Source organism: Trichomycterus rosablanca, chromosome 9 (genome assembly GCF_030014385.1).
Source record: "Trichomycterus rosablanca isolate fTriRos1 chromosome 9, fTriRos1.hap1, whole genome shotgun sequence".
NCBI lineage: Eukaryota > Metazoa > Chordata > Actinopteri > Siluriformes > Trichomycteridae > Trichomycterus > Trichomycterus rosablanca.
The window spans coordinates 603,461-617,511 of record NC_085996.1 but is presented as its reverse complement, the minus strand read 5'-3'; the positions used below and the strand labels follow the sequence as shown (position 1 = coordinate 617,511).

The following is a 14,051-nucleotide window of genomic DNA, read 5'->3' as shown; positions in this document are numbered from 1 at the left end:
ACAGACCAAGACCAAATACAGTGAAAACAATTTAGGGATAAGGGCCTTGTTTATTTATTTATTAATTATTAGGATTTTATCGTCATGTTTTACACTCTGGTTCCATTTATGACAGGACAGGTAGTTACTGCTTACACTCATCAGTCACACTTACACTCATCAAGTTTAATATCAAACAGTCATGAACTATTTAGTGTCTCCAGTTCACCTCACCTACACGCCTTTAAATTATGGGAGGAAACCCACACAGACACGGGGAGAACATACAAACCCCACACAGAAAGGACTGGTACAGTTCCACTTGGGGACCAAACCCAGGACCTACTTGCTGTGAGGCAACAGAGACGAATAGTACAAATTGGGAAGATATCTGTTTTATGTTTTGAAATCTCCTAGTGTGACAAATAGAATAAAAACCAACACATTACACAATCTGTAAATCATCATTTTATTTATTTTATTGACGTTACCTAACACACTGGTCATCCCAGTGCAAAAGAAATACTGACTGACTGGTTACTGCACCAAAAAAAGTGACCAAATATGGTACATGTTTAAATCCGTGAGTCCACATTTAGTGGTTGTTTCATTTGCCAAGTGACTTATAGTGTTTGTAAGTATCCAAGCTTTATATGGTTATCCATCCTGACCCGGGACCAAACGTACCAAAGGATGCCGTACGGGTGGGGCCAAGAATCAGAGCAAAGCATCGTGAGAACATTACAGCAACTGTGAAACACGGTGGAGGTTGATTGCTGAACCAGGACCTGCATGACCTCCAACCTTATCTGAATATTCTTAAAGAGAATGTGAGATCATCTGTCCTCGTGCTAAAGCTGAAGTGTAACTGGTCGACACAGCAGGACAGGGATCCAAAATCCAGAAGCAAAACTCTCAGGAGGAACGGAGTGAAGGTTTTGGAGCGACACCGAAGCCTGTAGAGATGTGAGCTGTTGGGACCTAAAATCTGAAGTTCTGATGAAGAGCTCTGTCGTCAGGTTCAACCTCTTACCACATTTTAATTGTGTCCATGCAGACCCGTTTAAAAACGAGACTCTGAATAAAGCTGCACGATCAGAATCTGCAGATTATAGTGATGGGAGTAAAAGTTCAACACCCGACGCTCCAGCTACATTTGTTTTCCAGTTGAAGCGTATCGATCGTTCTGACCCTGACCGAGCAACCAAACTCCACAAAAACACCCCCCCCCCCCTCCCCGTCACCCCCTCCAGAACTGGCTTTTCTTAGAAATGCTGGAGGCCTTCGACAAACCCACGATACACGTTCTGATTATAGACTGATTATAGACTTTATTCTACACTGAACATCTACAGCGAGATTTTAAAACTGCTGAGCTGTACGAGTAACAACAGAGAATAATAGAATAAATGTAAAAATGATCTGGACTGGTTGTGAACATCCAATTAAAGCCAAAAACACCAAACCACACGAGCAATACGGGACGTTCGTTCTTCACTTAATGCAAATTTATGTTTACATTTACGGCACCTTTATCCAAAGTGACTTTCATTACAGTTACAGTATACAGTCTGAGCAATTGAGGGTTAAGGGCCTTGCTCAAGGGCCCAGCAGCAGCAACCTGGCAGTAGTGGGGCTTGAACCAGTGACCTTCTGATTACTAGTCCAGTACCTTAACCACTAGGCCCCACCACCCCCATGCTGGCCAAGGAGAGCTGAGACTATAAACCACCTACTACATATTAGTAGGCGTACAGAGAGTCACGCTATGCTCCCATGAATCATCCACCACATGTACAGGAGCCTTGATCAGGCAGTAACAGTCGAATTGCAGCAGCACATGAGATCTGAACTAACGCTGGAGAGCTTTACTGTTAGATCTTAGTTACACTTATGTCCATATACTTATGGTATTAGGTCTAGTATTTCTGCACAGCTCACCACTTACAAGCTGAGCATGCAGTTCTACACACTCACACTCTCACTCTCACACTCACACTCACACTCTCACACTCTCACACTCTCACACTCTCACACTCTCACACTCTCACACTCTCACTCACACTCTCACTCTCACACACTCACACTCACACTCACACTCTCACACACACTCTCACACACACACACTCTCACACACACTCTCACACACACTCTCACACACACTCTCACACACACTCTCACACACACTCTCACACTCACACTCTCACACTCACACTCTCACACACTCACACTCTCACACTCACACTCTCACACTCTCACACACTCACACTCTCACTCTCACTCTCACTCTCACACACACTCTCACACACACTCTCACACACACACACTCTCACACACACTCTCACACACACTCTCACACACACTCTCACACACACTCTCACACACACTCTCACACACACTCTCACACACACACTCTCACACACACTCTCACACACACACTCTCACACACACTCTCACACACACTCTCACACACACTCTCACACACACTCTCACACACACTCTCACACACACTCTCACACACACTCTCACACACACTCTCACACACACACTCTCACACACACTCTCACACACACACTCTCACACACACTCTCACACACACTCTCACACACACTCTCACACACACTCTCACACACACTCTCACACACACTCTCACACACACTCTCACACACACTCTCACACACACTCTCACACACACTCTCTCACACACACACACACACACACTTGTGTTTATAAAAATTCTGTTTTCTTTCAGTGAATGGAGGCATTCACACTGACTCTGTGTCTGGGTTCTTTCCTCGTGCACGAGATTTAACATATGATTCTTCACCTGGTTAAATCTTTCTATTAACTTAAGGGACGGGACTTTTGGGTGACATTTAGTAACTACAATTTCGCTTCAGGAACCGACCAGCCCAACGTGTAGACAGAAGATCCACCTAAAAACAGAGAAATCATAAAATCACGTCAGTATCAAACACACACACGTCTGTATTACACAGTAAAACCAGTATAACCAGTATAAAGTGTGGCAGTGTGAAGTATCTGTAAGGAGAGCTCGTCCTCACAGATAATATCTTGCTGCGTCCACTTCCTCTTCCTGTTTTGGATAGGTAGCAGTACAGGTGAGCTGGTACCTCCGTGAACAAACAGGGTTCGTGATGTTAGAAGAATATCGCACGGACGCTCTCCAACCCTCCGGAGAACCCGCCTTTTCTTCTTCTTCATTATATCTGCAGTTCTGTCTCATCACAGTCCATAAATATCAGGACAGGATCGACAAACAGGACTGCACGACACGTGTTTGATATAAATGTGTAGGATCGAGGCAACTAACAGAGTTCCAATAAGGTGTAATAACAGGTGTTGTAAGTGCAGGTGCAAAAAGTTTGATAGAAAATGTCTAACATGAAGCACCAAAATGTAAAAGTCTATGATCTGATCTCAGTTCAGAGCTTCCTAGACTTTCCTCAGTGTAATGCTTGTGAAAAATACACATCTAATTCACCTACAACCCACCTATTGTTATATAAATGTTAAATAATTCTACATAATACTGTTAAACCGCGATATTAATTCCATATTTATCATATCGAGGTTTATTTATATCGTACTGACCTTTAATAACCTAAACATGAGCATTTGTGCCAGAACTACTCGTGTAAAGTGACTATTTTAATCAAAATAAGCATGGATAAATGTGTTGTAAAGTTAATGTACATCAGAAATACAAGAAAAGTGTTCTTTAATGCAAGAATTGGCTAAAATAATAAATAAATGAGTAAAGAACATGCCAAACTCACCATAAACATTACCTCGTTTTAAGCCTAAAGGCTGCAAACAAGAACCCGGATGATTTAAACGGTTGCAACAGGAAATTTACGCTCGCTCGTTTACAAAATAAAAGCCTGGACGTGAGTTTAAAACTAAATAATGGAATATTTACATCAAAATAATTTACATTAAATTCATTATAATAAAGCATGTGAAAGCGTAGCATATGAAAACAACCCTAAGCGAAAATATAAAAACCACAAATGTCTCATAATCACAAGGAGGATAGAGTTGGTTAATGAACGATGGTTGTTTTACTCCACGAAATTTATCTTGTCTTTATAAAATAAGAACAATGTTAATCTGTTGTTCTGTATATTTGTATATAATATAAAATATTTAATAGAATTTAATATTATGGAGAACAGTTGTGGCGAGATTTGGAAACGCGGATGATGATTTACAAATCATGAGTGCAACTAATTTTGTGTAAAAATGACTTGCATATCAGCAACGCCGATAGTTGAAATGTGATTGACGTATAGTTTAGCCAATTATAATTAAGCATAACAGTACAAAGTGGGCGGGCTTAAATGGCGTTCGTGTTTATACAGAGCTGATTTTAGGTGCTGGTAAATCAGATTAAACAAACAACCAAATGATGATTTACAAATCATAATTCTTCCTTACAGCGTGCGTGAATGGTTTGAAGATCTGTGAAGTAAACCATTGACACATTTCTTAGCCAATCACACAAAAGAATAATACCACTTTAACCAATGAGATTGCTAGTTTGTGTTAAGGGGCTGTGCTGGGTCTTTTCTTGTTGCAATTCCTCTAAATGCGTTGTTAAAATGAAAAAGTCTTTATTTTTAGTTTTGCGTTTGGCGTCTTAAGCCAAACACATAATCGCTAAATTAGATATAACAAAACATTTGAACATGGTGACGCATCGTATTGTGAAACAAAACTTTAAAGATTTACAAATCATAATTCTGCCTCACAGCATGCGTGAATGATATGAAGATCTGTGAAGGCCACCTGTGGGTAATTCGATTGACACATGTCTTAGCCAATCACACAAGAGAAAAAAAATCGCCTTAACCAATGAGATTGTTAGTTAGAGTTGAGTAGGTGGTGCTTGCTGTTCTTGCGTATTGATGAAAGTCAACTGTTAGTGGCGTCTCAGGAGGAACACCAGAAGTCCTTCTTCATCTTCCATTCGCCGCTTTTATTCCATTTATAAATCATGAACGTGTTTAACTCTGTGTTGAGACCGACATTGCGGTCACTGCGCGGTATTCACAGGTTAAACGAGAGTAAGGTGTGCTGTGGGTCGGCGGGGGCTCGGTTCCTGTGCTCCTCGGCTGAAGAACTTCAGAAGAACCTGGCTGAGATGGTGAAGAAGGAGAAGGTGGTGGTGTTCATGAAGGGCACTCCTGCTCAGCCCATGTGTGGCTTCAGTAATGCTGTAGTGCAGATCCTCAGGATGCATGGTGTGGATCAGTATGCTTCCTACAACGTGCTGGACGACCAGGAACTTAGACAAGGTCAATCATCTCACTATCTACTAACCATCTCACACACACATGTAGTCCTGCTGGAGAAGCGTTCAGCCCCACTTTAGCTCTGGGTTTATGGAGCTTTTGCACATTCCAGGTACAGAAGGTCAGCTATAAATTGCTTGCTTGACTGTGGACAGTTGAGACCAGATTTCAGCAGCTTCTCTTTCATAGCAGACACTTATCGTTTAGTATAAGCTGACAGTTTTCTTCCAGACCTTGGTGAGAGACCACTGTTCCATGTACTTTGTACTCAGGAACGATTGTTTGGACGTTTCAGCCACTTTCTGAGCTCTGTACGGAGCTTCTGAGACTTTCCACTAATAAGTGTCATTTAAAATATAAGTGTTTATACTATTTACGGTTTTATAAGTTAATAAATCTTTAATAACACAGAGCCGCTGATGTAAAGTCAACATATGATTACATTATAGAAGGATATTGATGCTCTGCAGGTAATAAACTCCAAAATAACCACATAAAGTGTCATAAAATAGATGTTTAGTAAAATAATACATAAATAAATAAACATTAAAACTCCACATTGTTTGAAAGCTTTTATACTCGCTGGTCCAAACAAGAACCTGGATGATGAAGATTTATGATGATGATGAAGGTGGTGGGAGCTCAACAGTTGATGCACTGAACCAGGAATCGGAAGGTTGCTCGTTCAAGCACCACTGTTGGACCCCTGAGCAAAAACGGATCTGAACGTTTATCTTTATCAGAATGCATTCGGCCACAGTTGTGAGTCTGATTGGATGAACAGCATACGCTAACATTGTGAATGTACGTTTTATTAAATAAGAAACGTAATAATTATAGTCACTCGTGTACAGAAATTCTCGGTCCGTTCACCCGTGCATGATTTGTAGATCTGTGAACTGCTCGGTGATTGATGTGCATCGTTACCAGATACAGATCAGATTATAAAATAGCAGGTTGTGTTTATATGGTTGGAAAATCCTTAACATGATGCTACCACCACCATACTTTATAATAGGAATGGTGCTACACCCCTGTTTCATTAGATTCACCCCTCATTGGCTTGGACTTTAAACCAGAGGTTTGACTTCTACCTTTTTTGACCACAGAATTGTTGATGTCTTTGGTAGGTTACAGTTGGAAGAATTGAGGGCTCAGGGTGGGTCTCGATCTAGCGACCCTCTGGTTCCCAGTTCAGTACCTCCGAGCGGCCGCTGCTCTTTATTCAGACGTGTTGGAGCTGGACGTGTTGGAATGGAATGTTGCCTCGTTAGCTCGGATTAAACCCTCGTGCCTGGTGTGATGCCGGCGGGGCGGTGTAGCACCCCTCGGAGGGGGGGGGGGGTGTTGGGGGGGTTTATCAGGGGTGTACAGCAGTAACGGGGCGTTAACCCGAACACAGCAACACAACTACTAACTACTACAAACTCACGACCACACTCACAACTACAGAAACATCATTTATATACATGTAATTATAATATAATAATAATTATTATAAAATGTAGTGTGTATATGTGTAGTATGTTATTGGATGGATTGCTACTCAGTTTCGTTGTACACTGTGCAATGACGATAAAGGCATCTTATCTTATCTGTGTGTGTGTGTGTGTGTTAGTGTGTAATATAAATTGTGTTTGTAATACACAATGATGTGTGTGTATATAAGTGTGTGTACAGAGGTGTGTGTGTGTAATAAACACTGTGTGTAATATAAATGGTGTGTGTGTGTGTGAGTACAGCTGTGTGTGTACAGGGGCATGTGTGTGTGTTAGTCTGTGTTTGTAATACATTGTGTGTGTGTATATAAGTGTGTGTACAGAGGTGTGTGTGTGTGTGTAATAAACACTGTGTGTAATATAAATGGTGTGTGTGTGTGTGAGTACAGCTGTGTGTGTACAGGGGCATGTGTGTGTGTTAGTCTGTGTTTGTAATACATTGTGTGTGTGTATATAAGTGTGTGTACAGAGGTGTGTGTGTGTAATAAACACTGTGTGTAATATAAATGGTGTGTGTGTGTGTGAGTACAGCTGTGTGTGTACAGGGGCATGTGTGTGTGTTAGTCTGTGTTTGTAATACATTGTGTGTGTGTATATAAGTGTGTGTACAGAGGTGTGTGTGTGTGTGTGTAATAAACACTGTGTGTAATATAAATGGTGTGTGTGTGTGTGAGTACAGCTGTGTGTGTACAGATGTGTGTGTATACAGGGGCATGTGTGTGTGTTAGTCTGTGTGTGTAATAAACACTGTGTTTGTGTGTATAAGTGTGTGTAATAAACGTTGTGTGTGTGTGTGCAGGAGTGTGTGTATAAGTGTGTGTAATTAACTTGTGTGTGTGTGTGTGTGTGTGTGTGTGTTTGTGTGTGTGTAATTAACTTGTGTGTGTGTGTTTGTGTGTGTGCAGGAGTGTGTGTACAGTGTATCACAAAAGTGAGTACACCCCTCACATTTCTGCAAATATTTCATTATATCTTTTCATGGGACAACACTATAGACATGAAACTTGGATATAACTTAGAGTAGTCAGTGTACAGCTTGTATAGCAGTGTAGATTTACTGTCTTCTGAAAATAACTCAACACACAGCCATTAATGTCTAAATAGCTGCAACATAAGTGAGTACACCCCACAGTGAACATGTCCAAATTGTGCCCAAATGTGTCGTGCCAATGGTGAACTCCTCCACCTTCCACTTGAGGATGCGCCACAGGTGCTCAATTGGGTTTAGTCCAGCATCAGTTTTCGAAGGGAGGGGATCATGCTCTGTTTCAGAATGTCACAGTACATGTTGGAATTCATGTTTCCCTCAATGAACTGCAGCTCCCCAGTGCCAGCAACACTCATGCAGCCCAAGACCATGATGCTACCACCACCATGCTTGACTGTAGGCAAGATACAGTTGTCTTGGTACTTCTCACCAGGGCGCCGCCACACATGCTGGACACCATCTGAGCCAAACAAGTTTATCTTGGTCTCGTCAGACCACAGGGCATTCCAGTAATCCATGTTCTTGGACTGCTTGTCTTCAGCAAACTGTTTGCTGGCTTTCTTGTGCGTCAGCTTCCTTCTGGGATGACGACCATGCAGACCGAGTCGATGCAGTGTGCGGCGTATGGTCTGAGCACTGACAGGCTGACCTCCCACGTCTTCAACCTCTGCAGCAATGCTGGCAGCACTCGTGTCTATTTTTTAAAGCCGACCTCTGGATATGACGCCGAACACGTGGACTCAACTTCTTTGGTCGACCCTGGCGAAGCCTGTTCCGAGTGGAACCTGTCCTGGAAAACCGCTGTATGACCTTGGCCACCATGCTGTAGCTCAGTTTCAGGGTGTTAGCAATCTTCTTATAGCCCAGGCCATCTTTGTGGAGAGCAACAATTCTATTTCTCACATCCTCAGAGAGTTCTTAGCCATGAGGTGCCATGTTGAATATCCAGTGGCCAGTATGAGAGAATTGTACCCAAAACACCAAATTTAACAGCCCTGCTCCCCATTTACACCTGGGACCTTGACACATGACACCAGGGAAGGACAACGACACATTTGGGCACAATTTGGACATGTTCACTGTGGGGTGTACTCACTTATGTTGCAGCTATTTAGACATTAATGGCTGTGTGTTGAGTTATTTTCAGAAGACAGTAAATCTACACTGCTATACAAGCTGTACACTGACTACTCTAAGTTATATCCAAGTTTCATGTCTATAGTGTTGTCCCATGAAAAGATATAATGAAATATCTGCAGAAATGTGAGGGGTGTACTCACTTTTGTGATACACTGTATAAGTGTGTGTAATTAATTTGTGTGTGTGTGTGTGCAGGAGTGTGTGTATAAGTGTGTGTAATTAATTTGTGTGTGTGTGTGTGCAGGAGTGTGTGTATAAGTGTGTGTAATTAACTTGTGTGTGTGTGTGTGCAGGAGTGTGTGTATAAGTGTGTGTTTAACACTGTGTGTGTGTGCAGGAGTGTGTGTATAAGTGTGTGTTTAACACTGTGTGTGTGCAGGAGTGTGTGTATAAGTGTGTGTTTAACACTGTGTGTGTGTGTGTGCAGGAGTGTGTGATTAATAATCGTGTGTGTTCAGTAGTGTGTGTATAAGTGTGTGTTTAACACTGTGTGTGTGTGTGCAGGAGTGTGTGTATAAGTGTGTGTTTAACACTGTGTGTGTGTGTGTGTGTGCAGGAGTGTGTGTATAAGTGTGTGTTTAACACTGTGTGTGTGTGTGCAGGAGTGTGTGTATAAGTGTGTGTTTAACACTGTGTGTGTGTGTGTGTGCAGGAGTGTGTGTATAAGTGTGTGTTTAACACTGTGTGTGTGTGTGCAGGAGTGTGTGTATAATAATCGGGTGTGTGTGTGTGTGTGTGCAGGAGTGTGTGTATAAGTGTGTGTTTAACACTGTGTGTGCAGGAGTGTGTGTTTAAGTGTGTGTTTAACACTGTGTGTGTGTGTGTGTGTGCAGGAGTGTGTGTATAAGTGTGTGTTTAACACTGTGTGTGTGTGTGTGTGTGTGTGTGTGTGTGTGCAGGAGTGTGTGTTTAAGTGTGTGTTTAACACTGTGTGTGTGTGTGTGTGCAGGAGTGTGTGTATAAGTGTGTGTTTAACACTGTGTGTGTGTGCAGGAGTGTGTGTATAAGTGTGTGTTTAACACTGTGTGTGTGTGTGTGTGTGTGTGTGTTCAGGAGTGTGTGATTAATAATCGTGTGTGTGCAGGAGTGTGTGTATAAGTGTGTGTTTAACACTGTGTGTGTGTGTGTGCAGGAGTGTGTGTATAAGTGTGTGTTTAACACTGTGTGTGTGTGTGTGTGTGTGTGTGCAGGAGTGTGTGTATAAGTGTGTGTTTAACACTTTGTGTGTGTGTGTGTGCAGGAGTGTGTGTATAAGTGTGTGTTTAACACTGTGTGTGTGTGTGTGCAGGAGTGTGTGTATAATAATCGGGTGTGTGTGTGTGTGTGTGTGTGTATAATAATCGGGTGTGTGTGTGTGTGTGTGCAGGAGTGTGTGTATAATAATCGTGTGTGTGTGTGTGTGTGTGTGTGTGCAGGAGTGTGTGTATAATAATCGTGTGTGTGTGTGTGTGCAGGAGTGTGTGTATAAGTGTGTGTTTAACACTGTGTGTGTGTGTGTGTGCAGGAGTGTGTGTATAAGTGTGTGTTTAACACTGTGTGTGTGTGTGTGTGTGTGTGTGTGCAGGAGTGTGTGTATAAGTGTGTGTTTAACACTGTGTGTGTGTGTGTGTGTGTGTGTGTGTGTGCAGGAGTGTGTGTATAAGTGTGTGTTTAACACTGTGTGTGTGTGTGTGTGCAGGAGTGTGTGTATAATAATCGGGTGTGTGTGTGTGTGTGTGTGTGTGTGTGTGCAGGAGTGTGTGTATAAGTGTGTGTTTAACACTGTGTGTGTGTGTGTGTGCAGGAGTGTGTGTATAATAATCGGGTGTGTGTGTGTGTGTGCAGGAGTGTGTGTATAATAATCGGGTGTGTGTGTGTGTGTGTGTGTGTGTGTGTGTGTGTGTGTGTGTGCAGGAGTGTGTGTATAAGTGTGTGTTTAACACTGTGTGTGTGTGTGTGTGCAGGAGTGTGTGTATAATAATCGGGTGTGTGTGTGTGTGTGTGCAGGAGTGTGTGTATAATAATCGGGTGTGTGTGTGTGTGTGTGTGCAGGAGTGTGTGTATAATAATCGTGTGTGTGTGTGTGTGTGTGTGCAGGAGTGTGTGTATAAGTGTGTGTTTAACACTGTGTGTGTGCAGGAGTGTGTGTATAATAATCGTGTGTGTGTGTGTGCAGGAGTGTGTGTATAAGTGTGTGTTTAACACTGTGTGTGTGTGCAGGAGTGTGTGTATAATAATCGTGTGTGTGTGTGTGCAGGAGTGTGTGTATAAGTGTGTGTTTAACACTGTGTGTGTGTGTGTGTGTGCAGGAGTGTGTGTATAATAATCGGGTGTGTGTGTGTGTGCAGGAGTGTGTGTATAATAATCGGGTGTGTGTGTGTGTGTGTGTGCAGGAGTGTGTGTATAATAATCGTGTGTGTGTGTGTGTGTGTGTGCAGGAGTGTGTGTATAAGTGTGTGTTTAACACTGTGTGTGTGTGTGTGTGTGTGTGTGCAGGAGTGTGTGTATAAGTGTGTGTTTAACACTGTGTGTGTGTGTGTGTGTGTGTGTGTGTGCAGGAGTGTGTGTATAAGTGTGTGTTTAACACTTTGTGTGTGTGTGTGTGTGTGTGTGCAGGAGTGTGTGTATAAGTGTGTGTTTAACACTGTGTGTGTGTGTGTGTGTGCAGGAGTGTGTGTATAATAATCGGGTGTGTGTGTGTGTGTGTGCAGGAGTGTGTGTATAAGTGTGTGTTTAACACTGTGTGTGTGTGTGCAGGAGTGTGTGTATAATAATCGAGTGTGTGTGTGTGCAGGAGTGTGTGTATAAGTGTGTGTTTAACACTGTGTGTGTGTGCAGGAGTGTGTGTATAATAATCGTGTGTGTGTGTGTGCAGGAGTGTGTGTATAAGTGTGTGTTTAACACTGTGTGTGTGTGTGTGTGTGTGTGCAGGAGTGTGTGTATAAGTGTGTGTTTAACACTGTGTGTGTGTGTGTGTGCAGGAGTGTGTGTATAATAATCGGGTGTGTGTGTGTGCAGGAGTGTGTGTATAAGTGTGTGTTTAACACTGTGTGTGTGTGTGTGTGTGCAGGAGTGTGTGTATAATAATCGGGTGTGTGTGTGTGTGTGTGCAGGAGTGTGTGTATAAGTGTGTGTTTAACACTGTGTGTGTGTGTGTGTGTGTGCAGGAGTGTGTGTATAATAATCGGGTGTGTGTGTGCAGGAGTGTGTGTATAAGTGTGTGTTTAACACTGTGTGTGTGTGTGTGTGTGCAGGAGTGTGTGTATAATAATCGGGTGTGTGTGTGTGTGTGTGTGCAGGAGTGTGTGTATAAGTGTGTGTTTAACACTGTGTGTGTGTGCAGGAGTGTGTGTATAATAATCGTGTGTGTGTGTGTGCAGGAGTGTGTGTATAAGTGTGTGTTTAACACTGTGTGTGTGTGTGTGTGTGTGCAGGAGTGTGTGTATAATAATCGGGTGTGTGTGTGTGTGTGTGCAGGAGTGTGTGTATAATAATCGGGTGTGTGTGTGTGTGTGTGCAGGAGTGTGTGTATAAGTGTGTGTTTAACACTGTGTGTGTGTGCAGGAGTGTGTATAATAATCGGGTGTGTGTGTGTGTGTGTGCAGGAGTGTGTGTATAATAATCGTGTGTGTGTGTGTGCAGGAGTGTGTGTATAAGTGTGTGTTTAACACTGTGTGTGTGTGTGTGTGTGTGTGCAGGAGTGTGTGTATAATAATCGGGTGTGTGTGTGTGTGTGTGCAGGAGTGTGTGTATAATAATCGGGTGTGTGTGTGTGTGTGTGCAGGAGTGTGTGTATAAGTGTGTGTTTAACACTGTGTGTGTGTGCAGGAGTGTGTGTATAATAATCGTGTGTGTGTGTGTGCAGGAGTGTGTGTATAAGTGTGTGTTTAACACTGTGTGTGTGTGTGTGTGTGCAGGAGTGTGTGTATAATAATCGTGTGTGTGTGTGTGTGTGTGTGTGCAGGAGTGTGTGTATAATAATCGTGTGTGTGTGTGTGTGTGTGTAGGAGTGTGTGTTTAAGTGTGTGTTTAACACTGTGTGTGTGTGCAGGAGTGTGTGTATAATAATCGTGTGTGTGTGTGTGCAGGAGTGTGTGTATAAGTGTGTGTTTAACACTGTGTGTGTGTGTGTGTGTGCAGGAGTGTGTGTATAATAATCGGGTGTGTGTGTGTGTGTGTGCAGGAGTGTGTGTATAATAATCGGGTGTGTGTGTGTGTGTGTGCAGGAGTGTGTGTATAAGTGTGTGTTTAACACTGTGTGTGTGCAGGAGTGTGTGTGTAAGTGTGTGTAATTAACTTGTGTGTGTGTGTGTGTGTGTGTGTGTGTGCAGGAGTGTGTGTATAAGTGTGTGTGTGTGTGTGCAGGAGTGTGTGTATAATAATCGGGTGTGTGTGTGTGTGTGTGCAGGAGTGTGTGTATAAGTGTGTGTTTAACACTGTGTGTGTGTGTGTGTGTGCAGGAGTGTGTGTATAAGTGTGTGTTTAACACTGTGTGTGTGTGTGTGTGTGTGTGCAGGAGTGTGTGTATAAGTGTGTGTTTAACACTGTGTGTGTGTGTGTGTGTGCAGGAGTGTGTGTATAATAATCGGGTGTGTGTGTGTGTGTGTGCAGGAGTGAAGACCTTCTCGAGCTGGCCCACCATCCCTCAGATCTTCTTTAATGGAGAGTTCGTGGGCGGTTGTGATATTTTACTGCAGATGCACCAGAGTGGAGATCTAGTGGAAGAACTGGAGAAACTGGGAATCAGATCAGCTCTACTGGACCAGGATCAACACGCTAAATAACACACACACACACACACACACACACACACACACACACACACACACAGATCCCAGTCCATGATTTGTCTCTTTGTGATGGTTGTACTGATGATGTCCTCACCGATGCTGTATTAATGATATTTATATAGTGATGTAGATCAATAAAAGCTTTTCAATCGTCTCCACGTTTCACTTCCGAGTTCATTCTTTCCATTTAGTCATGCTCAGTTCCCTATCACAGGAGCGTATTTAGCTCCCAGCGTCGGGTGGAGAAGCCGTCACAGCCTCGCCCCCGGGTTTGGATGCGGAACCCGTCTGGTTCTGTAGGGAACCGGATGTGTGAACGAACTGAGCACAGATTTGTGAACGGTCTGTACCACACTGA

At 42.9% G+C, this 14,051-nt stretch overlaps 1 protein-coding gene and 1 non-coding gene across 2 annotated transcripts; one reads left to right on the top strand and one right to left on the bottom strand.

Annotated features, from left to right (window-relative positions):
- Positions 1-3,000: 3,000 nt before the first annotated feature.
- On the bottom strand, positions 3,001-3,262 carry LOC134320965 (small Cajal body-specific RNA 13). The gene has a single exon (XR_010013772.1). It is a non-coding gene; the product is annotated as a small Cajal body-specific RNA 13 (non-coding RNA).
- A 1,631-nt stretch (positions 3,263-4,893) lies between these two features.
- On the top strand, positions 4,894-13,847 carry glrx5 (glutaredoxin 5 homolog (S. cerevisiae)). The gene is made up of 2 exons (XM_063002563.1): positions 4,894-5,300; positions 13,515-13,847. Exons 1-2 carry the CDS (start codon positions 5,000-5,002, stop codon positions 13,685-13,687), a joined length of 474 nt encoding a protein of 157 aa, XP_062858633.1. The 5' UTR covers positions 4,894-4,999; the 3' UTR covers positions 13,688-13,847.
- Positions 13,848-14,051: the final 204 nt, after the last annotated feature.